At 47.0% G+C, this 27,446-nt stretch overlaps 1 protein-coding gene across 26 annotated transcripts in view; it reads right to left on the bottom strand.

The window, feature by feature from the left end:
• The window catches only part of TCF4 (transcription factor 4), a 240,176-nt gene that overhangs the window by 163,772 nt on the left and 48,958 nt on the right, over window positions 1-27,446 (bottom strand). For 22 of the 26 annotated variants that reach the window (XM_075077556.1, XM_075077555.1, XM_075077567.1 and 19 more), the window contains one exon: window positions 2,094-2,155. The exons of the other annotated variants lie outside the window; for them this stretch is intronic. In XM_075077556.1, coding sequence (XP_074933657.1) covers window positions 2,094-2,155 — 62 coding nt within the window. The remainder of the gene's footprint in view (window positions 1-2,093; window positions 2,156-27,446) is intronic. 26 annotated transcript variants of the gene reach the window in all.

The following is a 27,446-nucleotide window of genomic DNA, read 5'->3' as shown; positions in this document are numbered from 1 at the left end:
CTAGCGTGCGGCAGCAGCCCCCTCCTGCCCTGCGCCCCCTCCGTGCTTCCCTGGGGATCGACAGCGGCAGAGTCAAGGACGTATAAAATCCTTGCCAGGATCCGACCCCTCATTTTTGAAACAGTCTTGGTGTAACCTGCTGGTTTCAGTCACTCCATCAGCAAAAATCTTAAATTTAACTACAAATATTGGCCAAGCGCAGCAGTTAGGGAATGTTTTGTTTCTTCGGTTCAGAAGAACTCACGAGAAACTAATTCTCCCAACATGGAAATACCATCATCATTTTACAAAGAAGGAAAGAGAGCGAGGTCAGGCTGTTTGCAGAATAACACTGCAAGTTAATGCACAGCCTTGATTGAAACTCCAGAATTCTTCCCAGGCTCGTGCTCTTTTCTTTATATCTCAAAACTTAATTGTACACTCACATTCAAGTTTTTGCATGCATAAATAATTGTGTGTGCAAATTTAGAATTGACTTTTCAAAACATTTTTCCCTCGGAAGCAATACAAGTGTCAAGTTAAAAAAAGGGATAAAAATAAAACTGACAGATGTGAGCAGTAATGACGTAATGGATGCTAAGCCGGATGGAATAAGAAAAGGTGTCGGGCTTCCCTCCCTCGGCGCTGGGGCCGGGGTCCCCCCGCCACGCCGTAAATGGGGGACCCCCCTTGGCTGCCCGCGGTGCGGTGCAGCGCTGCAGCCGTCCACTTAAAACCTCAGCTGGCGTCACGTCTGCCGAGGGCAGGACCTGCCCCAAGGGGCAAGGACGGACCGAGGATGAACGGGGCAACCGCATTTCTCCTCGCCAGACTGATACTCGAGGGCACGGAGCTCCCGGCAGCGCTGCTCGCAAGCCCTGATCCTTCACGTTAATTAGAAAACAATTAAAAAGCAATTTAAACAAACTGTTTAAATACGGGCATAAGTAAGAGCGAAGCCACTTTTTGCCCAGCGTAAGGGTACTTCACGCGTTTGCAGGGAGTAAACAAGAATAATCACCTCGGTACCGAAGCACGAGCCGCAGCCAGCCCCGAGGCCGGGCGGAGCCGCGATGCTGCGGCTGGGGAGTGGGGCTGCTCGCAAGGGCCATCGGCAGGGCTGCCCACACCGTGCTGCTGGGGAGCGGCAGCGGCTCGGGGCGAACCGCACAGCTGCTCTGCTGGAAATAGCACTGCTTCCCTACCGATGTGAGCGGCATCCCCATCCGGAGGTGTCTAAAGAATTTGGATAACTGTCCACGGCCACAATCGCAATGACTGAGCCCAGCTGTCTTGCAAATCCCAGCAAACGCCGAGTATCGCCGTGCCAGATAGCAGCTTGGCATCTGCGTTCCCCGGAGGGGGATCCCACTCTTAGGCGGGGAGCGCAGGAGAGGGCCGTGCCCCATCCTCTGCAGGGCCTGGAGCAGAGGCGGGCAGGAGGCCGCCAGCCGTGCTCCCCGCCCCAGAGCTCGGACGGTGCCGGCAGCCGGGGGGACGCGCCGAAACGCCCGTCTGCCAGCCCCTGCGCGAGGGGAAGGGTTTGAAACGCCCTCACGGGAGGCATGGAGCAGCTGAGGGGCACAGCGGCCCCGGTGGGCAGCCCTGGTGTGGTGGGACAGAGCTGGAGGCCCCACTCCGGCCTCGCTGCCCCGAGCTCAGACCGTGGAGCGGCCGGCAAACGCCCGCACGGGGACGAGCGCTGCCCACGGCGGGGGCGCTGGGCCCCTCCTCGGGTTTGGTGACACCCGCCATCCCTAAAAATCCAGCTGCAGAAAATTAAACATTTGGCAACACCACCTCTGCTCCACGCCCGCACCCTGGGTGGCGGCGGTGGTTGGTAGGGCCCGGCAAGAAAAAATGGTTAATTAATGTTCTCTGTTCTCGCTACCTGTTAGAAGTAGCGGAGCAGGTGCCAAATTCAATCACAGGATCAGGTTTGAATGTTAAAAAAAAATAAAAAAATTTTAAAAAGGCAATTTTAAAGAGAAGACAGGCTACAGCCAACTTCGCATGCCCGTTTTTCTACACAATCAGGTGTAAAACCCATATTTAAGATTGTAAATTTACATATGCAGGAAGTCTGGTTGGGGAAAAAGATTAGATATACTTACCCTGGATGGACTAGGATGTCCTGTATTCCCCCAGGACCCTGAGCTAGTTCTGTCTTCTACATCTAGGGACAAAAAAGTTCTTTAGGCTTTATTGCAATAATTCTTTCCTTTTGTATAGGCACTTTTAAATTAATGTTTCAAATTAATCTCCTGTTGCCTTTAATTAAGAATCAGGCACAGGGCTACTACGATGGTAGTGGCTTCTGACCCACTGCTTAAATTAACTCATTTAAATTCACAGCAGAAATGAACCGGACCCTCAGGAACCTGAGGTTTGAACATAAAAATTACTTCAGCGGCTCAGTGTTTCTCGACACTTTAAAAAGTGACTGTACTGTACCAGTTCAAATCCTATCCAAACCCCCAGCACAAAAATAGGTATTGTCAAACAGTAAAACATGATAAAACAGATGAAAACTAAAAGTTAAAGCAAGGCGTGTTTGGGGTGAATGTACCTCTCACCACCTCACCCAGGCTTCCGCTGCAGAAAAGCATTTATGCGCATACTTGTACCTCAAGAAGAGAAAAGCACGTTCCTAAAGCCCAGCACAGAGGGGGCGTTTCTGTCTTCTCCTCTATCGTTTGATAGAAAAGTCATTGCAACCATTGGGTGGGAGACACTCCACGAACTTCAGACAGCCCGTCTCAGGGTGGTTTGAACCCTTTTCCCCCTCCGTTTGAGAGGGTGTCTCTAGGAATAACACATCCCATTGCGTACGTGCTCAACGTGGTGAAACCTGCCGTTTAGGGCATGCACCGAAGAGCCACGACTCCTACAAGGTCCTCTCAACTTTGCCACAAAACACAGAAACGTCTCAGCCTGCCGTTCGCTTGCGCGCGTTTTATCCGTGCGCCGAAGGGGCAGCTCGACAGCCGCCCCAGGAAGGCGAGGCGAGCTTCGCTAGTCCGCCACTGCGGCACGCTCCAGGTCGCCGGACGCAAGAGGCTAGACTGCAACACAACAGTTGCCTTGACAGAACCAGGTCACAGACACATTTCGCGTACAAATGTTAGCCACGTTTCACAATTCCCAGTATTTCTTCTCTGATGCAACTATTTTTACTCCACTTCCCCCAAGTCTTTCCCAGTATCATCAATCAACCAGTTTATTGTTATTAAAGCTTCCTTGTAACGCTTGATGCTCTTTCAAATGCTGAGCCTAAAGAAAAAAAACAAACCCAAAAAGACCGACATAATAACTTCTTCCAAAGACACCCCAACCGCACGGGGCTGTCCCTCTCGGGTACCCCAAGCAGTGATGTGCACCTACTAGTAGCTACTTCCGAGGTTGCACCAAGGCCCGGGAGAAGCCCACCAACTCAACTCCGCAGGCTACCGCTGCCGCTGAAGGCAGGCGGTCCTCCGTGGTGCGCCCGAGTATGCTGGGATACGCTTGCGCAACCGCTGCCGCCACGAAACCTTTACTAGGATGAGTTGGGAGTCTCCTGAGACTTTCCACTTGGCTAAAAACTTAATGGCTAAACATAACACCAGTTCAGCAAGGCACTTGCGCGCAGGTTTAATGGAAGCCTGTGAATAATTCCGCTGAAATCGCAGCTCACTCTCATGTTAATTCAAGTAAATGAGATCACTCATGCTTAACATTAAGCACATCCTTTTGTACGTTGATGGACTGGACCGTACTGCTTAAATCCATTACTTTTTTACTTACAGTATGTTAAATATCAGGAAATGTGATTGACATTGATCTATAACAGTATTATTGCACATTTCAGTGCTATTTTCCAACTTACTCCCGTGTACGCACTAGCATCCTAATGAAATAATAACATTGCCTGCCTTTTGCCATGCACAAACAGTAGCTTTAATCTAATTGGAAAAAATACGTATTTGGTCTTGTTGGCTAGAGAAACTTTCTCAGAGCGCTGCCGAAGACTACGCACGCGAGCGGCTCCCTTTCCACCTGTGCATTGGTTCACCCAGGCCGCGATCGGTGAGAACTTCAGTTGTCTGAGAAACCCATATGGTCATTAGCGCTTTAAAATACGGGTGCTGTGACCAAATCTGGTTGATTTCCAAGATTTAAAATAAAAACCAACAAAAAAAAAAAATCAAAAACAATAAAACCAACCCACCAAACTAAAAAAACCCCACGCATTTATATAGTTTAATACTTTCCCCCAATTACAATTCCTATTATCTCAATAACAGATGAACGTGTTAATAGCACAAGACACTCTTAGGTAAATATTTAATTAAGCTCCAGAAAAAGAAAGAAAATGTGTATCATTTACCTGACAGATCAGATCAACCATTCTATTAGGTTAATTAGGCATATTTTTAAAAATCATTTGTGTTATGTAACAGGCAATTAACTCTGTAGAGCCCCGATCCATTGCCTGCTAAAAATCAGTGGATATTATCCCATTGACTTTGATGGGCATCATCCCACCCTCGAGCACAGCTTCCAACCCCCCCCCCCAGCGAGCAGCACAGCTCAGCCCTCGGGAACAGCACCTGGGCGACCGGGCGCCAGCTCGGAGCCCACCTCCAGAGAGGTGATAAACCCAGTGCCCACGGGCTTGGCCTCAGCCCCGTCCTGCTCTCGGCTCTCTCGTGAAGACCCACCGGCCCACTCGTGCACGTGCAAAACCCAGGATGAAGGACCCAGCGACGCCAGCGAAGGTCTCTGCGTGGTGCATCACCTGGGGAGCCCTGCTTTCATCAACAAGGAGGCGTTGTTCACATAGCTCCCCGTTAAAGACTTAATTTATTAACATGCCTTCCGTAAAAGTCAGCTAATCTAAAAATACTATGCGTTGTCAGGGCCCCTCATGCTGGCTCACGGCCAGTGCTAGGAGCAAGATTTACATGCCAACGAAGGGTTTCAGACTGCTACACTGGACATTTTTATTTATGCTTTAAGAATATAGATGCCGTGGTCACGGGCACTCTAATGCGTCACCTAAAATAACACATTAGGGCTCCAAAATAACACATTTTGGAGCAGCAAGCATCCTTCTCTCGCACTCAGTGCCCAGGAAGGACAGCAGAGAGGGAAGGGGGCATTCCCCACCCCAGCCCGGGCAAAGGGTGCGCTCAGGTGCTGAGCCCTTCCCTTGGGAAGCCCAGCTCCAGCTGAGAGTCCGCTACCACCCCTTCAAACGTATGCTGGGCTGATACACCCGATTCAGCCCACTCACGGTGCTTTTTCACAGTCGTATTCTTCAAAAATCCCTTTTTCAGGCATAGGGAAGGGGCGACACGCTCCCAAAGACACCCAGTACGTTCCAGCAGCACATGGAAATACTGGCTTCATGGCCAACCGCTGCACGGTCCCAATGACGTGGAAGGAACTATTTACATGCTTACAGTTAAACTTACGTCTTTGTGGTGAGCTGAACTCCCGCCCGGCTGTCCTTTCTGGTACTCTTTGCTGCTTTATCCCTACCTCTCCCTCAAGCCATGCGTGCCAATGACCAGAGGGCACTATCAGATGCCTAAAATAACACGGGAACAACACATACCTCAGGGCTGGGGTATTCCTCGTCTCTGCAAACATCCCAGAGCGAGTCCCTGGGCACACCCAAGTCTAACCCAGAGAGAAAGTCCTGCCTAGGCAGGAGGAAGCACCGCCAAGTGGGAAGGACACTCCTGGCAGGGAGAGGGACAGCTTCTGGGGATGCATCAGGGGAAGCCAGACATTAAAGATATGCAGACATCGTTCTACAAACCCAACCTACTACACCGGGTAGAGATTAGGAGACTAACCTCACAGAATAATTCTCTAAGATTTGCCTAGACTCCAAAATTTTCAGCCATCTGAAATCTGGCTGAAAACTCCTTGCCCTTTACCTTGCTTTAATCTGAGCCCATATAATGCTCAAGTCCTTCCACCAATGTTAAAAGTTCTGGACCCTGATCAGAAAATGACAAGCAATAGCTCTTGTGCCTTATCTTCAGGGGTCGCGTCTTAGCTTTCGACCAATTTTCTTTGTATTTAGACTTAAATGTGCAAACTACACTATATTACTCTGCAAAACATCAATGAGAAGGCTTAATTAAGTAACACTGACAGATAAATCCATTTCTTTCGCAGTAATCAAATCAAAGCAGGTTGACATAACACAGGAACTTAATACAGTTATTCCCTTGTAATTGGAAAAAGGCCCTTTACTTCTCATTAAAGCAATCTTCTGGGTATTGGCATAATAAGAAGGCTCAGGGCTTTAATACTGCCCTATAAAAGCCCCAAGATACAGACCCCTTAAGCAAACATGCCAGATTATCTAATTCCTTGATCATAGTGGAACATGTAGTTATTGTTTTAAACTACTAATTCTTTATCTCAGCCGCAGACAAAAAGAAGTAACTCAGTCCAAAACACGTATCATGAAGCTCTATAAAAATGCAAGCTCTAGCTAGTGAAAAAGATGCATTTTCAAAAATACCCTAGGTCTTCAGCTGGGAAATTGAGAGCTTAGCAAGATGAAAATTGTTCTTGGAAATAAACATTTACAAAGAGCAAATAATAAAATACAGTTTTATTGCATTTGTGGATTTGCTGGAAAAGTATTTTTTCAATGGAAGCAGAGCTGGCCAAAGCCTTCCCGCTGTTGCCGTGCTGGAACCGCGGCCGTCTCCCACAGCCCCCGCTATCACCATGCAGAAGGCAACAACTGCCTACAAACCCGCAGAGAGGCGTGACTTCTCCTTCAGCCTGTGAGCAGATTCGGAGCGTCACCGGAGCGGGTCCAGCGCCTGCGTGATGCCTTACGCCGTGCACGGAGCTCTGAACTGCTCCACGCGCCTGCAGCCGCGAAGAGATTACGCGGTGGGGTACAACGCTGGAGTGCTCAACAAACATATGGGCACCTGCACCTTGTCTCTTTTCATCTTTGAATCACAGAATCATGAAGGTTGGAAAAGACCTCTGGGACCATCAAGTCCAACCCCCAACCCAACACCCCCAGGCCTCCTAAACCATGGCCCCAAGGGCCACGGCTGCACGTCCTTTGAACCCCCCCAGGGACGGTGACTCCCCCACCTCTCTGGGCAGCCTGTGCCAGGGCCTGACCGCTCTGGCAGGGAAGACATTTCCCCTCATCTCCAACCTAAACCTCCCCTGGCACAGCTTGAGGCCGGTTCCTCTCGTCCTGTCCCTGGTGACTTGGGAGCAGAGACCAGCCCCCCCCTCACTCCAGCCCCTCTCAGGCAGCTGCAGAGAGCGAGAAGGGCTCCCCTCAGCCCCCTCTTCTCCAGGCTAAACAAACCCAGCTCCATCAACCTCTCCTTGTAAGACTTGCTCTCCAGACCCTTCACCATCTTGTTTACAAGTATTCTCTCAGTGGGATCCATCGAGCTATCAATGGTCAAAAGCCAGCTAACTTCTGTCCCCCTCGAACCAGCCCTCAAATCAACAGCACTTCCCCCTCGGCAGAAAAGAACCTCACTAATTACTACCTAGTTAATCTAGCCTAGTTTACTAGTAATTTAGCATGACAGATACTGCAAGAAGGTTTGTAAGCTCCTAAACCTAATCCCAGAAATTTATTATGTACCCTGTTAAGTACTTGCCACTTAGGTAATTAGGACAGTGAAACCCTAATGACACTAAAGTCAATGCAAAATTCTCCAGTTACTTATTCTCAGAGGTTGGATTTATCCCAGAGTGCATAAACTTGAACACATATGTAATTTTCTCCAGAATCTTGCTCCTGTAAATTAACCTCACTGAATCACAAGCATGGCGCTCTGCTGCTTCCCCACAAGGGGAGGAAGAGGAGGGGCAGGCGCTGGTCTCTTCTCTCTGGTGACCAACGCCAGGCCCCGAGGGAATGGCAGGGAGATGTGCCAGGGGAGGGTTAGGCTGGGCATTAGGGAAAGGCTCTTCCCCCAGAGGGTGGTGGAGCCCTGGAACAGGCTCCCCAGGGAGGCATCACGGCACTAAGGCTGGCGATATTCCAGAAGCGCTTGGCCAAGGCCCTCAGAGACACGGTGTGAATTTGGGGTGTCCTGTGCAGGGACAGGAGCTGGGCTCGATGATCCTTGGGGGTCCCTTCTTCCTCCCAGCTCCAGGAAAGGAAAGAAGTTCAGAATTAGGTGACCTAAAGGGCAACTTACTGGTTGATGGATGTAATTTCAAATTCTTTTCACAGTAGGCCGCGAGCTCTGACACGCCGGATGCCTCTCGCAGGCCAACACCTACTTTATTTTAAGGGGCTGTGATGCATAAGCTGGAGGCACCATGTAAGGCTACTGGACCTTGGCCCCTTGTACTTTCGTTGGTAAAAGTTTCACTGAATCCCTTGAGGTGCTCCCAAACAGAGACTTCAGAATTAGAAAGTTAGCATTTCTTTCTGGAAAAACACCGTAAACCCAGAATAAAACCAAAACAAACTCCTCTTTACAGGAATAATGCAAACAAATACTTGGGAAACCATCCAAGACTGTAGCAATAACACAGGACAATAAACTAGATGACTCTGGAATATAATTCTGTTTGAACCTCACAGGCCCATCACAGGCTAGGAAATTATATTCTCATGCTTTACTCTGGTGAACAGCAACACGGATATCGAAAGCATTTTGTTCATAGAGAGAGAGTTGGGAAGAAATAAAAGGAAGAAAGAGAAGACTCAGACTAGCAAAAGTAACTCAGAACTTAAGAACAGCTTCAATAAGAGGTGCCATTTGAAAGATGATGCATATGAAAAACCCATGTAGAAAGAAGCGCGCACCTGGTGTTAGACACAGTAGTGTCTAGACATGAGAAGAAAAAAGAGCACAGTGGTGGATCTTGTTAACCGTGTAGCAGATCCGATTAGGAACGTTGGTTTCCCCACCATTCGTACCTACACGCTGCCTAACTAGGCGTCCCACGGCAGCACGCTTCCCGCTGGAGCGACAGGAGCAGGAGGTCGGCGTTTGCACCAGGAGAGCGTTTCTGGTTCCCACCGTCGGTCTGAGCAGTATTCTGAGCAATTTGGTGGGAAAACAGGCATTCGGCTAACGCCATACTCAGTCTGGTACTGTTCAAGGTGGGGACCGAGGATGTTTATTAAAGCACGCAGATCACTACCCCAACCCTTCCGCGTAGGACCGGAGCACACTCACAACCTCTTGCCATACGATCTGGTGCTTTCTGGAGCATGAATGGGTTTCCCGGTGCGCTCCAAGCTTCGCTCCAACCTTCCAATGTCAGCATCCCCGCACACGTACAAATACACAAATGAAATAACCTGACCCCTGTGCTCATGAGAGGAAAAAGGAGAAGCATACTTATATATATATATGCTTTTTTTTTTAGATGTTCAAATAGTAAAGTGAGCTGAAAGGGAAAATTTAGTTTCCTTTGGCTAAACCTCCTTGCTACGACAAGACGGGTCAAATTCTGTTTCTGCAGGAGCTTACCATTTGACTTCAATTAAGACTAAAACGTCATCTTCAGTATTTGCGTTCCCTTAATTCAGAATAAACAGCATTTCACATTTAAACCAGCAACATTCAGAGAAGCAGCACAATCAAAATCATGGCATTTAACAAATGCAGTAATGCAGGTGCCGAGCGGGCGGCCTGCACTCGGAAGTGTGCCTGTGAAAAATCTGGCTGTTCTCTACCAGAAATAGAGAATTATGTTTCTTTAACTTTACTTTAACTCAGTGCTAGGCCATATTCTTTTAAAGGATCTGAATAAACTACATATCAAGCCAAAGATAATTCTTGAAGAACGGTCATTTCGTGTGCCTAAGTGCAAAATAATATTTATTGATGTAATTATTTGTCTTTGTGGCTCCAAAATAGAATTGCATTACTATAATTCCAAAATACCGGAACATACTTGGAAAATATTTTCACATAAAAAACACTTAAATTGATGACTTTTTATCTTTCGCTAAAAACTAGAACACATATTTCAGAGAAGCCAAGGGTTGTGCTCCTGATTTTACCTATACAGCAAATGGGATGACCTGTTGTGGAAGACCAGAGCGAAAGGAAAATCTTCCAAATGCTCACTGGGGAGCTCAAAGTCAAAACTACTTAAGATGACTTTCCAAAGAAGAACAGTAATATACTGCAGTCAAAATTAATGCATTTGCTTAACCTCGCCAAAAATGCTGTAATGTGTTTGCGGTAGGAAAAGATGCCAAGGAAAATGGTGGTTCCTGCCCAGCACTTGACTCCTGCACACGAAGAGTGGGCGTCTTCCGGACACCGCGCTCGCGCCAGGCTCGTGCTTCAGCGCGAGGGTGGCTGGAGACACACACCCACCTGCCATCCATCGCAGGCCAGCGCAGGTGGTCTGGCAGTCCTTCCCGGCCTTGACCCCTGTAAATCTCCCAGCGCTCGCACCCCGCACGCACGTCTCCCCCACCCACGCCTGCCTGCCCAGAGGGCTGCCAGAGATGGACGCAGAAAATCTACCTTCTCCAGAAGTAAAGAGCTGAAGAGCAGATGAAGGAACTGGAGGAAGCCTAAGAAGGTCCAAGCCTTTGTTGGCCAGGAGTGGTCCAGCAAGGGCTTCTGGTTCAGACCGTCACTTCATTTGCACCATCGTAAGATGAGGGTAACGTGTTGTTACGTGCCATGCTCCCCCCAGCAGACAATCGGAGGGCACAGAGGACACCAGAAGGACAGCAAAGGGAAATCCAGCAGTGAAGCTGCTAAAGAGACACGGCACAGGAGCACAGAGAAGGGTAACCACGCCAGCAAAGCCGGGGAAGAGTGACAACTGAGGAGGACAGGAGCGGGTAGCCCACGCTTACTGAGAACAGGGTGTTCAGAGCTATGAACATCCCTCCCTGGACTGGCTTTTACGGTACTGGTTCGGGTGACAGAGGAGAACAAGGGGACGCACCCCACCCTTGCCAGCAGCGGGTGACAAGAGCGGTTCGTGTTAAAGGAATAGCTGGACCCTGTTCTCCACTGCTTTATCTCAAAAAAAGCTGATGGCAGGTCTGCTCCCAGCACACTGGGCGCCCCTTCACGGACCCAGACGGTCTCTGGGTTAGTGGGGTGGGTTCGTGGTCGGGGCTGATCCCCGAGGGCTCCCCAACACCCGGGTCTTTGGAGAAGGTTGTCTGGAGAAAGAGGTAACGGCAAGGGCGGGGAATACAATACATCAGCTGCTTTTGGAATAATTGTAGTATGGAGAATCAAAGATAAGTCTTATATGCTAAGAATATACATGAAATAGGCCAAAACACTGAACGGGTGTGGCAAGCGGCGGGCTGGTTGCAGAACAGGCATTTCACATCTGCAGTAATGCAGCCGGCGTATCTTCACCCGCGTCAGGAAACCCTTTTATGCGAACCCCGAGTATTTCCCCAGAAGAGACTGCCAACTGCACCCATTTGCTGGCTATCTAAAATACACCGAATAGTCAAAATACCCTCAAATGAAAAGATCTCTAGACGAAAGACTCTTTTTGTACCCACGCCTTACTAGCACACCGTTAGCATTTCTCATTGTATGAATTACAGTTGTGTCAGAAACGAGAAGGGTGGGAAAAATCCTAGACTCTAATTATGATTATCGTACTTAGACAGGTATGATAAACAGGTACTTCGGCACTGCTGTTTCCTCTGGGAGCTCTGAAGCACCTTACAAACAGTACGTCAGATACTGCTAATACAAATTAAGGTAAACACGCCCGTTTTGTGGATTGAGACCTTTTCTGCTGTTTGGTTTTTCAAAAGGTTTTTTTCTTTCCTCAGAGTATTAGGTTTTTTAAAAACTAAATAAAAAGTGAGCTTAACAAAAAAATAAATAAATGGCGAATTCCAGAAGAAGCATTAAAGAGCAGCAGACCAAGGGAGGCATAAATTGGTAACCTGGACATTCGGTAAGCGAAAGGATTGTCAAATTTAAAATGTATATCCATTGATGCAATCTTTCTTGAAGATTTTGCTCTAAATATCATCAGGATTTGATTAAAAAAAAAAAAAAATAGACAGGGAGGGGATCTGGAAGAAGGGCAGCATGAAGCTTGAAGGTGACAGAAGCAGTCAAGGACTGGCTCCGTCCAGAGAAAGGAGCCGGGAGATGGAGTCACGAACAAAAGCACAGACTGTGACGGGCCATGGAAACCGGCGAGGAAAACTTAAATATGACATGGGAAACAGCGGGGAGACAATGAAGGGATTTATGAGGAGTCAAACACGGGTTTAGCATCAGACAATAGAGGGGATGTTGACAGACTGCAGGCACAGGACGGGGAGAAGTTGCACCAAGTTCAGGCAACAGTTCGGGCTTGAAAAAGGAAAAGAGGAACAGACAAACTGCGAATCCACGCACCTCCCGCGTGCGGGAAGCAGCATATAATTATCCTTTCCGTGACAGCGATGCACAGACAGCACAGATTCAAAATGGGAAATTCTACTACTTATTCGATAAACAATTTACTATTGGTTTGCTCAAGGGATTAGATACAAAGCTTCAGGTTTTTTTTCAAAGAAGTAGGACCAGCTGCCAGATATATACAATACACTTCAATCGCTTCTGTTAAAGCCACAAATAATTGGAAAATTCATTTGAATCAGATGGTCATTTTATTTTCTGCCTGAATTTCCAAAGTCTATACAAATACCCCCGGACAGTCTGAGGCACCACTTGACAGCATTTGCTATAAAACGTCAACAGCGTAAACAAACCTAAACTGTTCTCAATCTTAATATCCATAACAAAGAAATGCATTGTCCTGCCGTCGGATGAGGTCATAAAACCTCACATTGTGTTTAGTGGAGTTACATAAGCTATTTTCTAACACACTTATGACATAGACTTTGTGCTTGTAAGGACAGATGACTTTCACATACCCATTCCATTTGCGCAACTTCAGCATTTAACCAGTTTTTAGCAAATCTGCTGGAACTATGAGCAGATAGTAAGAAAAAGTTTAAGGTTTCCAGCTTATCAGGCTACTGAGGGTTCAATTTTGTTCTGGTTTTGGATAGCCTGAGGGTAGCGAGTGCTGTGGGAGAAGGGTTTCCTGAGCAAAATGAGTCTTTTTTTATTTATTTTAACCTAAGAGGAGATAGAGTTTCGTAGGAAAGTGCCTGTTTCTCAGGACTCTTTCAGTTATAAAATGGATGTGGTTTATCAACTGTGTTTGTCTAATTAATTTACTGCACATTCATATATAGTCTATATTAACACTGAAGCATGTAATTTTCTCTTGAACCCAATAACCCAGAGCACTCCGAAGTTACGATGATGACTCACGCTGCTCCAGGCAAAGCGTGTACATTCTACACCGTAACCTAAAACTGACTAAGGACAGATTTACTTAAACTCTCCTTGTACAACAGATTAGGAAGGGCTCTGTACGAAGCAAACGGACGTTTCTGTTCCCAACTAGCAGTCAAAGCCAGAAGGCGACGGTGGAAGCTTTGATTAAAACCCACCTAAGGCCAGGCCACTTAACGAGATAAGATGGTTCATTAGGAGACAATTGTTGACTTCCAGGAGGGCTCAATGTGTGTCCTCATTCTCCTCCATCGCTACCTTCCACACCACTCGCTTCCCCCTTTCTATCTGCCCACTTCTCCCGGGGAGCACCCCGACACCCCTTTGCACCACGCAACCCCTCCAGACACCCCACGGCACACCAGGCGCGTCCCAAAGGGCCGCGAGCCAGGAGGACGGAGGGGTCGTATCCATATCTCTAAGTATCACCGTCACATAGACCATCTCTTCTCTCACAAACAACAACAGTGAACCTATGCCTCACCCACCCGCCCTGCCCAATCTGCCCACCAAGCACCTGGGAAGAGTTCTGCTTCCCGAGGCCGGTGTGAAACACTTGGATGCTCCTCTCAGCTACGTCACACGGAGAAGGGCTAGAGACACCAGGAGTCAAAGGTTACCTTCTTATTTTAACATCGCTTTGTTCCCTTTCTGGGAGAAATCCGCATTGAGCTTCTAAACACATAAATTTTCAACTTTTTTTTTGCATGTTTGCGTAGGCCAGGAAAGTACGAGCTTTATAAGGAGAATCTGAACGCAGCTAGAACATCCTGGTTTTCTGGGAGACACAACCACGTGATAAGACATACTACAAAGAAAACACGTTCACATGTGGAAGAGAAAAACCATTGCAGAAATCCTACTTCTGCGCCCAACGCCAAATGAATAATGTCATATTTAACCACCTTCAATCATTATTTTTTTAGACACCAAGTCTCTACAAATGCCAATAGTCAGATATACAGATGAAATTTTTTTTAATTATGTACACTTATAGAATAACACTCCAAAAGCGTGTTGTACGATTGCAAAACGCTACGCTTCAGATGTTTTGATACCGAGAGAAGCTACTGCCCTGCAAGAAAAGGCACTCAAACGCTCCAGGCTGGGGAACAGAACACGCAGAAGACGTCCCCGCTTCGAAGCCACCCCTCTCCTGCTCCCAGCAAGCCGCGCTGCACGCTGCCGTTAGGCGAAGCACCGGTCACCAAAGCGCTTTGCAGAAGGAGACGTGCCCGCCGCGGCCCCGGTCCGGCGAGGCAGGGCAGCACCCGCCGCACGTGGGTCCGGGCTTTCCTTCGCTTGAGCGGGCCGCTTTTTTGCCAGCGCATCAGCAATACCACGATATATGGCTTACTGGGCCGTGAAACATCAGGAAACCCCACGCTTTAGTAATTAAAGCTAGCTAATGCATTCCTAAGGTTTATACCCTCAGCATTAACGCCCCGCACAAGGAGCCCAAATCCTTTTGGCAGCGCAGAAACGCACGCAGAGCGCGCGCGACGGCTGCACGGCACACGGCGCCCGGGACGCAACCCGCGGGCGAGACCGGAGCGCTTACTCGGTCTTTCCTCTGCACTCCAGCAGAGGACTTTTTTTTTTCCCTGCAGCTCATTGTGAAGTACACGGCGCAGTATGGTAGTCAGTGACGCAATGTTTAAAATGTTGGATTTAATTTAACTCTTAATTAACAAAAATAATATACGAGGAGTTTGATTTACAAGGAGCGCCCTCCTCGCAAATTGCTAAAATAAGCTGAATAATGGTACGGAATAGCATTTAATAATTTGCTACCCAGTTACACTGCATTAGTAATCTCATTAACAGTTGGCAGCTACGCTGCAATATATCACAACAATCTGGGGAGGGCACCAGGGCTCCCACAAGGCGAGGGAAAAGAACAACCAGGTTAATGCTCTGCTCGTGCACGTTAAGGAGATTTCATGGAATAAGTCAGTCCAATAATTTATAGCACCATGTGGACAACGGCACATTTAGTGCATGGTAGGTATTCTCATGAAAAACTATCTGCCCTGACTTGAAAAGAAAAAAAAATGCCCGAAAATACGTTGTTAGACTTGATGTAGGCAATTTAACTACGCAATTTTATATTTAAATACAAGTATAGAAGAGACCCACTGTCTCCAAGCCGAAGCCCGGCGAAGATGGGCATTTTCAAAATTAGGTAATGTGTTCAGGTGCTGAAATCTCTCATTAAAAATTTAATCCAGGCGCCCTCAGTTTAATCCAGGAAGTTCTATAAAAACCAGGGTCCTGGCATCTGAGTGGGTCTGGATGAAATCTGACACAGGGGAGCTCAGTCTGGGACAACTTTAGGGAAACTGGAACTGAACTGGAGACCTGACTCTGCAAACCAACCGTGCAGAAAGACTGATGGCAAAGGCACTATGAGAACAGGGAACGGGGTTTTTTCCTACATGTTTTTGAGTGAATAATAATAATTTTTAAAATGCTAGTATTTGTTTTCATTCGTGTGCAGTTTTGCTTTTACTCCAACTGTCCCTAACTACTAGCTGTTAAAATCAACTAGTGGCTTTGAGGTCGTAAAAGCAAATAAATGAAACTCGTAATTAATGGAAGCAAATCCAGTGCGCTTAATTCCTCTCTTTTCTGCCTGCGAAATCTCAAAGCAGAATTTAGCTCTAAATACTGTCAAATCCTGGGGCAGGGGGGAGAGGGGTTAATTTTTAGCCCTCTGTGCTGGCTGCGAAGCCACAGGCGCGTGGCCGTTTCGAAGCGCCACGCTCAGCGTTTGCAAGGCTGGAGGGTCTCGGGCCATGCCCGGCCGCTGCCAGCTGCGGGGCCGTGGGGCAGGAGCTGTCACCGCGCCGTCCCCCCCACCCCGTTGTCACCCCCGCGGGACCCTGAGCAGCTGGCGCAAGGCGGCGTGCAGCAGGGCTGGGCAAATCCTCGGCGCACGATGGTGGCACCGAACCCACCAGCCGGAGCCCGTGAACCTCCCCCTCTGCTTCGCTCATGTCCTAACCCGCTTCTGCAGCGTCCCCCTCTGTGGGGCTCAGGGGAGAGGGCTGGCTCCTTGCCTCATCATAAAAAGATAACTAAAAAAAAAAACCATAAAATCAAGCATTGAAAAAAGGCAAATGTTTTGTTCACTTATGGGTGGGGAATAAATCCAGCGACAGGCTCGTTCCCTTTGAATGGACAGCTCAGAATCAGGAGCGCATCTGCTGGAGCTCTTTCTGTGTACACCTCAATATGACGCCGTTATCTAAACCGGATTTTTTACAGACCACACCAGCAGCTGGGTTTTGTACCTCTCTGGCCAGTACATGACCGGTTAATTCCCAATATTTATGTTTCTTGGAAACAGGAAGATTAGCGAGGAATGTGGAACTGGAAAAAGTTGAGGTTTAAAAAAATAAAAGAAAGAAAAACCCAACCCAAACCCAACCCCCAACTAGTCCAGCTCATCCTCCGAGTGGCTGTTGCAAAAGTCACAAATTATGCCAACTGCAGTGAATAAAAGATACCGGCCTGATTGCAAACCATACAAATCTGATGAAAGGCAAATCAAACGTAAACAGAAGAAAACTATCTAATGAAACTAAAGGACGTTTTCTGCTAAACTTGTAGTCTTTGGAGAACAGCGCTTTAATTTAAGCCTATTTTAGAATGACTTCATCCATATGAAAATTACATTAAAACTGCCCTAGACGTATTTGCATTTAAAGTGTATTATCACAGCCCTTAGCAAACACTTTCTATTTACTGGACACTTGCTATCGTAAGACAATCCGTATGTTTCCAGGCAAAGAATATCAACCGACAGGGGAAAAATCTACCAGACATCAGTCCTACAGAAATTTTAAGTGATCTATTATGCTGTAGAGCAGAAGGATTTTTAAAGCAAAGTGAGTGAGTTTATTGCCTTTTCAAGGACGTGCCGTGACTTCACCTGCCTTAACCCACCCAGCGTAAGGCAGCTAAACCCCCGCTAAAGGGTTGGTGATGGCAAACTGCTGGCGCTTGTGCCATGCTTGGCCCTGGTACGGACTTGGGCTTGTAACAACCACCGCCACCCCCAAAGCCCTTTAGCATCCGTTTGACATCAGTTCGTTAAGGCTGTGAATTTGAATAGGATGAATTTGATGGCCAAGAAGGGGGTCCAGATACATAGTTCTCTCAACAAACCGCCTAAGCGTAAGTGTATTCTCTTTCCACTCTTTCACTCTCAGGCTTGAATTTACACGGAGAGAAGGGGCTTGAGAGACCCCAGCCCCAGGTGTGTCCTCTCTCTGACGGCCTGCATGCAAGATTTCACGTTTAATTTTCAATTTTGCAATCCTCCACAACTCTCACAGCTGGAAAACACGAACCCCAAATGCCTATTATCTGCACGCCCCAATTATTTCAGTGTCCTGGATAAAAGAGTTCCCCACTGCAGCGGATGCAGATACATCTCGTATGAAAAAAGAGCTACTCGGTCTTAAACTTGAAAGAGGTTGAAACAAAAGCATTCCATCCTTGGTCAAGAATCATCTTTTCTGTCTTTTATTATGACTCTCTGATGCAGTGGGCTAGGTTTTGCTTGGGCTGAAAACTCCTCCTTCCTGAAATACGTGCTTGAGTTCAACCAAAAGCTGATGCAGGAATTAGGTCATGTTACACGTTACTGAACCCAAACAGCTTAAACTCATGTTTGGTTAAAAATGAAGCTTGCTTTCTTTGCTTTCTCTGTTTTCTTTAGTTTTTATGGTGCATTAAGCTCAGCTCATGGTTTGTGGGTTGTTTTTCTTTCTTTTCACTGGAAACCAAAGTTAGAGATTTCCTTTTGGTTAAGAAGATAAAACCGAAATGCCGAGATAATTGCATCAGTTTTCCCCTGGCCAAATTAAACACCAAATATTGAGTCTCGTGGTGCAATGTCGAATTGGCAACACTGCACAGGAAGATCATAATGCTCTCTGTTGCCTTAAAAACCCGTTATTCCCCTTCCACTGCTTATACCTTCTCAGGTCCAGGTCACACTCATGATCAGGCACTCATGAAGAAGAAATTCCATGTAACTGCCCTGTGTCTACAAGGCATCAGAGAACATCTCCGGTGGGAACTACACGCTTTGTCCGAAATCTTAATCTACATTATACACAGAAAGAACTAAATATAAGAACATCCACAAACAAAAAAAGGCTGTTTAAAGGTTTTAAAAATCACTCCTGTAATGCGAGGGTCACACTTGAAACATTTTCTGCAACATCACAACACGTCAGCTCAGTTTTAAACCAACATTTACTGTTTCAACTCACCAGCACGTTTCCCAGTTAAGCTGAAACGCTTTGCCAATGGAAAAGAAAATGCATGTGCCATCACATGCCGCCTTCAAGAGAGAGGACAAATAATATAGGTATATACCTTTATCAACCAAGTACATTTTGGGAGCAGAAAAAAAGAGGAGAAAGGACTACATTTCATGGCTTTTTCACTATTTAATATTTACACAAGGAAAGTCTGTTTGCCTTCAACGACTCCACAAATTACTGACGATGCATTTAGATTTGGGCATTATATAGCAAAAAGAAATGCCGCCTTCTTACTTCAAGCTGCGTAAAATCAATCACATATTACACCCTTGGAGTTTGCTCAGGTACTTTAAAATAGGCAAAGAGAAGCGGAAGGGCTAGCTTTAAGCAGCGCATCGCTGCCGTACCATCGCCGTAACCGCAGTAAGCCTTTCTCCAGCAACCGAATACAATGCGCTTGCAACATCCAGGCACAGTAACAGAACAAACAGGTTATGATGACAACTGAATCGGGTGGGTAACGCTTTGAAAAAGGGAAAAAAAAAAAAAGCCATGGCATCCACATGAATGCCAGATGAATTCATTATCATCAGTGCTACCACAACGAACAAATTAATTCATCACTGTAGAATACACACAGCACTCATCATACTTACTGAGGAGAAATAAAAGGATGCCTACCCTCGGCAGACACAACGCAGGCGGTCGCAGGTACGGCTGACCACGGGTACGCCGACTCGCTCACTCACAAGGAAGCCTTCCTTTACCCACGGCGTCCATCCATCCATCCACCCACCCGCACGTGGATGCTGCTCTGAACTCAAGCGGTGCCGTTCCCAAACGCGGCCTCCGCCAGCCAAGGAATGGGGCTACCTTCCACGCGCAGCACGCGCTCGCTTCCCTCGGGTACACAGAACCCCTCGTGAAACCGCCTTTCTTCAAACCCAATGATTCATTAGTTTTCTCAAGGTTTTCTGGTCTTCTTACAGGCTCGTCATGAATACCAAACATATCTGCAAAACCTCCTCAGCCTTCAACATCCACCCTGCGTAGCTTCTTGTATCAAGTCTATTTGGACCGCTGCGCCCTTTCACCGGACTCTTTCGAGGCACCGTAACTCAACTGTATTTGATAAAATGGAAGTCTGAGAAATTCTTTGTCACTTTTTGGAAAACTTCCACTCTTCTGCAAACAGCTGAGGCACGACTGCAAACCTTGAAGCTTTTGCCAGGATAACTTACGTAACGGCAGCGTTTGATTTTGAACTGAAAGATCACTGAGAGAGGGTCTCTTGAAGCCTTCTTCATCTCCTACCTTCTGAGGCTCTGCCCTTTGCTCACGCAGCATCTGCTATTTTTCAGTCTGACCATATGCTCGTAAGAAACTTACAGGGCTCCGAATCTCTTGCTGTTCCTGAGAAGGCCACAATTCCTTTGCAAGAGAACTCATTAAAAGAAATTAAATTTAAAGCCACCTGTAAGGGAAGGATGGAAGCTGTTCCAGGACGATGTCCTCCTTGCTGGGCCTGAGGGCCGCCGGTGGCCCACACTAAGGAGACCGCTCCTATGAACGCTGGGGAAAGCAGAGGCTGCCGCAGGGCAAGACGCCAAAGGGAGAAGTTTTGGCGCATCGTTGGAAAGCCTCTGTCTTTAGACCATCCTTCAAGTCATCCTTCTACATTATGAGGACTCTGGAGAATGCTGCTCAGAGTTAAGCCTGGGAGAGAGCCCATGGCTTCCCGAAAGGTGTTTTTAGCAAATTCTATACTTTTTCACGTGATGGGTCATTAAGAAAGAAATCGTCCTTAAAGGTATCCTTTGAAATGAAGTTAGAGCGTTTAAAACGGCAGAGATGTGAAATGGAGTAAACGATGTCCCTCCACCAAGCAAGCATACATTCAGCAACGTCTTACTGGAGTTTGGTACAGTGCTTGGATGAAACGTTCCTCCTGTTACGTGCCTTACCAGCACCGAGTGAAAAGCAACCACGAGCTCAAGAGGTGGAAGTTTTACACCCACCACGTCTAGACGAGAGTTCCTCTTAGGACATCCTGCCTCCCTCTTAGCTATTCAATTTGTTAATAGAAGGGGTTTTCCAGCAGAATTTGGGGGAGATTCTTCATCCTTCCTCCACCTCTCACCCTTCCTTCCTTGACGGTGTTTGCTAAGCTAGAGAGTGAGAATCCAGACCTCCCTCCCAAACCAAACCTGGATATCTTTAATGGTAGCAATGCCAGCTAAGCTTCTCGTCTTAGAAGAGCTGATTTAAAAACCAGAGCATTATGTCCTTCAGAGGATCCAAAGATTATTTTCAGAAGTGCTGATAACAAGCAGACGCTCGTTGAAAAGACCATTGCAGCGGAACTGTGTGCTAGTTCATTTCAGCACATCCTGTTTACAGCCTGTGCTACTTTAAGTCATTCAACCATGACAATTGTTGTCCTTCTGAATATGTTAATTGTGATATTTTTATACAGCTCCAGAACATATTTACAGACCACAGCAGACTTTCAACAACAATGAAACTTGTAAGCAGTAAATATAGGACAATCATCCAAAAACAACCAGCTATCCTTCAACACATCTTGGCATTTGGGACACCATCTCCATTCAAAACATATGTCAGAGAAAGCTTTACAGCTCAAACGGAACGAGGTGGTTCTCTCCCTTATGCTTTCGGTTTCGCCGCAGTGTGAGGACTCGCCATATAACCCCGGCATCGCCGTACCAGCGCTCGTGCCCGGGGTGGGCGACCTCCCTCGCTCCCCACCCGCCCCGCATGGGTAGGAGCCCGCCGGAGCGTCTCCACCAGCAGAAGCGCTGGGGTGGCCGAGGGCTGGTGGGGGTGCCTCCAGACGTCGGCGAGGCACCGCGGCTGCCGCACCCCACCTGGGCGAGAGCTTAAAGCCACCCTCTAGCTCCCCCATAAACGTTTTACCTCAATAACACGCGGCGCCCCTCTTCCACCGAGGTGTTGGCTGCAGTTTAGGGTATTTCCGATTGCGACAAACCCACGTACAGAACCAGAGCCGCACAGAGAGGCACAGTATATTTTAATTATACATGTTTACTTTAGAAGAAAGTAAACAAAGAGAGATCAGTCTAATGAAAAGAGACTAACGTAATGGAAGCAGCTGGAAGATTTTGTGTGTGTGTGTCCCAATCACTATTTCTTCCATTATTTAAAGTTACTTGTAGCTTTTTTTTTTTACAAATTATATAATTCTAAACCTATTTTTTTGTACAATAAGTAGACGTACAAAAGCAAGAATCTCAGTATTAAAAATTCTGAACTGTTATGAAGTCAGTATATTTTCCCCCATTTAATTTATTCAAGGTTTCTCTTTAGAAAAAAAAAAATCACTATAAATTTCCAGCTCTAGTGGCAAAAGGTTTATTGGTCTTTGTACTTCATTAAAGGTTTTTTTTATAAAGTCATGTTTGTTCTTTTGAGTAGCAAATAAAACTACTGAAAAGGGCAGGTTGGTTTTTAAAAGAGACAGATATGACCTAAAGGGAACACATTTTACTGTAGTGAAATAAACTGAGGAAACAGTTTGCAGATTAAAAACCCCTTAAAAGGAAGCATCATCTTTGGAAAAAAAAAAAAATAAATCTTTGCTGAGGAAAACAGCTGGAAACAGGAAGCTTTTGTGCTTTCATCCTGCCTGCTTTGATACCACCGCATCCCCATATCATAAAAAGGCCAAGAGACTGATGTCAGCTGCATCGTATTTCAGCCGTGCGGGACGGGGCAGGGGGGAGACGCTTTGTGGCTGGTAAGGCAAGACCATCCGCAGCCCAGTGCATGAGTTCACACGCATGCGCACGCACATCCATACGAACACGTACACGCGCGCGAATGCATCTTTATAGCCTTTGAAAAAGTGATTAAATCTCAGGGAAAATGAATGCAGGTTCACGATCTCTCCCAAGCCACAGGGAACGGCACCTTGCACGCTCGTGCGCTGCAATCTCAGCATGGCTCTGATGCTTCCGAGAGAGACGCGGCACTTGCTGTGTCTGCTCCCGCGTCAGCGCGACAGCGCATCGCGCCTCTCCGCGCCTCAGGGTTCATGCTGAATGCCGCTGGCTGGTTTTCCACCGGTACCGTTATTACTCAAAATTGCAAGGTGTCCTTTTGCCGAGCGATGCTACCAGCTTCTTGAGTTTAGAATTTGTTGCTTGCACCGCTGTGAGAAATCTTCTCACCAGCCACCACGGAGCTGCTGCCTTCCTGGTGCTCTCACGCATGCCTTCCCAGACAAGCTTTGCAAACAAACTGTTATTCATACAGGACGAGTAAAACACGGCAGGAAAATATGACACAAAACCTTCCAAATCTACTGTAATCTTGGGCAAGGCAGCAGCATTTTCTTACTCTTTCCAGGCAACTAACCAAGCATATTCTTTTTTTTTTTTTTTTTAATGCTTTTCCTTATGATAGTGCTTCAATACTCTGCGTGACATTTCACAAGAAAACAAGAGGTATATACACAAGGACTGACAACCTTCAATTTGAAAGTTTCCATTAATGGAATTAATCATGTTTACACAACTTCCTGCTGTTAAACTTATTTCATATCCTCATATCTTTCATCCAAGCTATTTCCCCTACCAGGAAAAGAACAAAAACTTCCCCAAGGGCATGGGATCTAGTCAATTGTTAGCAGTAAGTGCTCTCTCCTGCTGTCTCTCTCTCTGCCGGCCCATTTCAGATTCTCCTAGCTGCAGTCGCAGCAAAGGCTGCCGCTGCTCCGCTGACTACCTGCCATCTCCCGATTCCGAGACCCTCTTTTTCCGTTCCCAGGCAGACCATCGCTCGATCAGAGGCAGCTTTCCCCCCAGACAGCAGCAGCACTGCATTGATATATATTTTATCTGTTTCCCAGCTACCCGCGCGGTTCAGATGGGAGACAATGCACTGGCCGGAGCCCCGATGCTTTCGCTCTGGGACTTCTTGGGAAGGAGCACCCTGAGGAGAAACAAAAGTGCTTCTGAGCTCAGTTCTGAGCCTACAGAGGAAACATCCCTAAGCCACGTGAGGAACGACGTCTTCTCTGCTTGCACATGTGGAAGTTACCCCTTCCATATACCTCCGCAGCTTCTAGAGCGGGCCGCGCCGCCACGATGCCAGAAACGGGCAGGGCAGCGGAGTCTGTATTATCACGAGGTGACGTATCAACTTTCTGAAGCTCAAAAGCACTAGGATCCTGAGTTCTGGTTTTGGTCCGCTACTTGTGTGCCACATATACACTTAAGATCATCAGAGAGCCTACAAATACATATATATGCGTACAAAAACGCACCCAGAGAAAGATTAAAGTAAAACCGATTGATCACAAAATACAACTTTGCACAACAAGGCTACTTTATGAGCACGGAGTTTTCAGTATTCTCCCCTAAGAACAAGCAATTATGAAGGTGAAGAAAGGTAATGGCTTTAAAACAACACACTAATCCCAATATTAGTGCCTTGGAAAGGGAAAACTGCCAGGAATTTGGAGTAATGCCCAGTTATCTGTCTTACCTTCAGTAATAAAACTGTACTATAAACATGAGCAAGAGAGTTAGGATACACTTTAACCTTGGTTTTTGGGGTTTTTTTAACTGTTGTTCTTAAACTGATAATCTGCTGGCTTTAAAAAAAAAACCCTGTAGATGTTCATCACCATGCCAAAATGAAGCCTTTTATTTAGTATATATATTTTAAAAGTCTAGTTTATTTCACTGCAGTGAATGACTGTTTAATTCTTGAATCACTTTAGCTACCGAAATAAAAAAATACTGCACGAAAACCCAAAACAACGTTGGAAATGGCAACAGCTGACTCACTATTCTGAGCCCGAGCGATTCCTGGCTGTGAGCCGTGAGATTTAATCCCAGACTATGTAGCCCGAGGACTGCTCTGGCCCTGGTTAGCAGGGTACCTGGCTGCAGACGGCGGTCGTTCCCTTACCCTCACACCTCCCTGGGAGCGGGGAGATGCCGTTACCCCGGCCGGCGGCTCCGGGACCAGGTTTGGGGGCAGCTCTATACCGGCTCTCCAGCCACCATGACGCGGAAGCATCGCGTGACATCTGGTCTCCAGATCTAGTCCGAGCTTGAAAATAACATGTAGTCCTAAAGATGCTATATGCTATTACTGCCTGAGAACTTGCTCTGAACGTGGGTCATGCTAAAGAGCGGGGAGAGAACACTGAGACAGCCACAGAGTGTAAGTAGGGAGAAACAAAATAAAGGAGAAATGCAAATTAAAATTCCGAGTTGGGAAATACTTCAAAAAAAACCCAAAAAATGAAACACAACTAAACAACTAAAGGGAAAGTTTTATTCACAAACACAGTCAAAGGGAAAGTGTTACACTTGCCCTGTGCAGCGTTTCTCCTCCCTCCCCAGGCTCGCTGCCTGCTGGGGCGACGGCAGCCCTCCTGTCGGCTTCGCCTGGGAAGGGAGAGCCGCGGCACTGTCCGTCGGAAGAGGCGCCGGAGGGGTCTCGTGCAACCTCCCAGCACAAGCAGGGCTGCGTCCAAGGCTGGATCCGCTCAGCCACGGCACTCTCCATCCCAGCTTCAGAAACCTCTGCAGACCAGGATCCCGCACCTCCCCCTGGACGGCCAACGCCAGCGCCACGGGACCTATCTGGGACGGGTGGTTTCCGCACCCGTTTGAACCCCCCGGCCACAATTTGATGCTGTTACCCCTATTACGGTACCTGAGATTACCGGGAGACCACGGTCTCACCATCACTGCGACTGCTCGCTCAGCTGTGGTAGCTGTTGACTTTCGATAAAGCTTTGATTAAAATTTTGCATGTCTGCCTTCCAAACCGTGAACGACCTGGCACACCGCGAGCGCTGCCGAAAGGAGCTCGGATCAGCCCGCGCCAGTTAACGCTTCAGCTGGTCAAATGTAACTTCGAGAGGCGTCATTAGGGCACAAATTCAGTCAGAGGGCTCCCGTGACTTTTGGATGCGGGAAGAAGGTTTGGCAAACGCCTACGGCCAGCCACGGAAGTCAGAGACACAGAGCTCGCGTTACGGTCTGAGTGGAAATGGGTGCGTATGGGAAGCATGTCTCTAAGGACGCAGCAGCGTGTTCTGCACACAGAACATTTAATTTCTTAGAATTTTATTGCTTCAGCCTTAGAAACACTGCTGCCAGGCCTCCTCTCATTCAGCACCAACAGTGGGTTTAGGCTTTCAGCCCTGATGATTTTGTGTCACTTAAACACTTTTATTTTACAGAAAATTTGTCACCAGCTTCCCATTTTTCATTTCCCTCAGTAACAGAGCCAGTCCCCAGACGTACGGCACAAGCTTCACCCTTCCTGGTGACCCACGGGGAAGACAAGAGCTCTCAGGGTACCCTCCGTCACACTGAGCTTTGGGTCAGCGTACGCAGAGCTCCCTACGCAGAGATCGGACTCTGCGCTTATTAACCTGGGAGGTACCGTCGCTGATGCATCGCAACATCAAAAAATGTATAAAAAATAACGACTAGCTTTAGATGCCTGTTTTTCTGTATGTGCCTAAGCTATCATTCAATAGCTGCAAATAAAATTGTAGCAGCAATTTGTTTACAAGCAGCACCACAATTGGAACAATAACAGACTAGTAACAAAAACAACAAAAATAAAATATGAGTCAACTTGTTCTTTGCCAGGCTGAGGTCTCAAGATGGGCTTGTTCTGCCCCTCGGGAATCCCAGTGCTATAAGCACAATAACAGCAGGACATGCCTCATTTCCTTCAACCGCTCAACATGGCTCTCTCCGAGATGTTTGTAAACTTCCTTCCTCTACGCATCAGGCTGTCAAACTGTCGTCAGTTCTTAGGACTAATAATATCCTGTTGATGCCTGCACAGATCAACTTCTTAAAAAAGAAGAAAAAAAAGAATTTATGTATGTGCCTTTCTGCACACGCCTATCGGTTACAAAGAACAATCCAGCAACAGACCCACGTAACTCGCTTCGGCGGCTCAGCTCTGGGGATCGAGCCCAAAGAGCCAAAAATAACGGTGGACTCGGACCTTCGCGACGGTGAATAAAGAAAGCTCCTAAAGATATTGGTTCAATCCTAATACAGACGTGGTCTGTAAGAGGAATGAATATTGATCAACTGTATCGCCTAGTCTGACGCTCAGAAACCGAGCTGGCTTCTTGCATCAGCAACTTTCAGAAGCTCTGGATACGCCGTGCCAGAGGAATCCCTCCGGGATGGGAAAACAGGCTCTAACTCCCCGAAGGCGATATGAGGTTTTACAGCTTCAGATCAATCTGGGCTTGGAATATAGAGCTTGGAAGGAAGTTCACACACACCATAACGTGAAGCCAAACAAAAGCCATTGTGTGGAGAGAAGCATTAGGGAGAATTAATATGTTTTAGATTAATTGTTAAAACACACTGAGACAGAACTTGAAGGATTTGGGCATGGGGGTGGGGGTGGGGGGAACCACCACAAATATTTACTGGAAAATTAAATTGATAGGATCAGATTACCCCTCAGTTTTGGGGAATTATGACCTCTTCACCCCAACCCCCATACCAAACAACAGAAATTATTTTCATTCTCTTCTCTTTGGGAAATTGGGTCCGATTCTGATTTTATTTATACAGGAATTAATCAAGAGTGGCTTCACAAAGAACAATGTGGGCCCGCTTGCTCAATCCGTCTGAAAACTACATATTTCAGCATCTACTTGTGGAATTAAGCATCCACATAAGTGTCAGCATCTTTACGCTACATGACTTGTCCACAACCACATAATAAATAGATGTGCACGCCAGGATCAGACCTGAGGCATTCCAGTGCTCCCGTGCCCAGTTTCAACAGAACAATTAAGATCTTAAATCATAAGGCC

This window comes from Phalacrocorax aristotelis, chromosome W, assembly GCF_949628215.1.
Source record: "Phalacrocorax aristotelis chromosome W, bGulAri2.1, whole genome shotgun sequence".
Taxonomy (NCBI): Eukaryota; Metazoa; Chordata; class Aves; order Suliformes; family Phalacrocoracidae; genus Phalacrocorax; species Phalacrocorax aristotelis.
The sequence above is the reverse complement of the archived record's forward strand: the minus strand, read 5'-3'. Positions and strand labels throughout refer to the sequence as shown.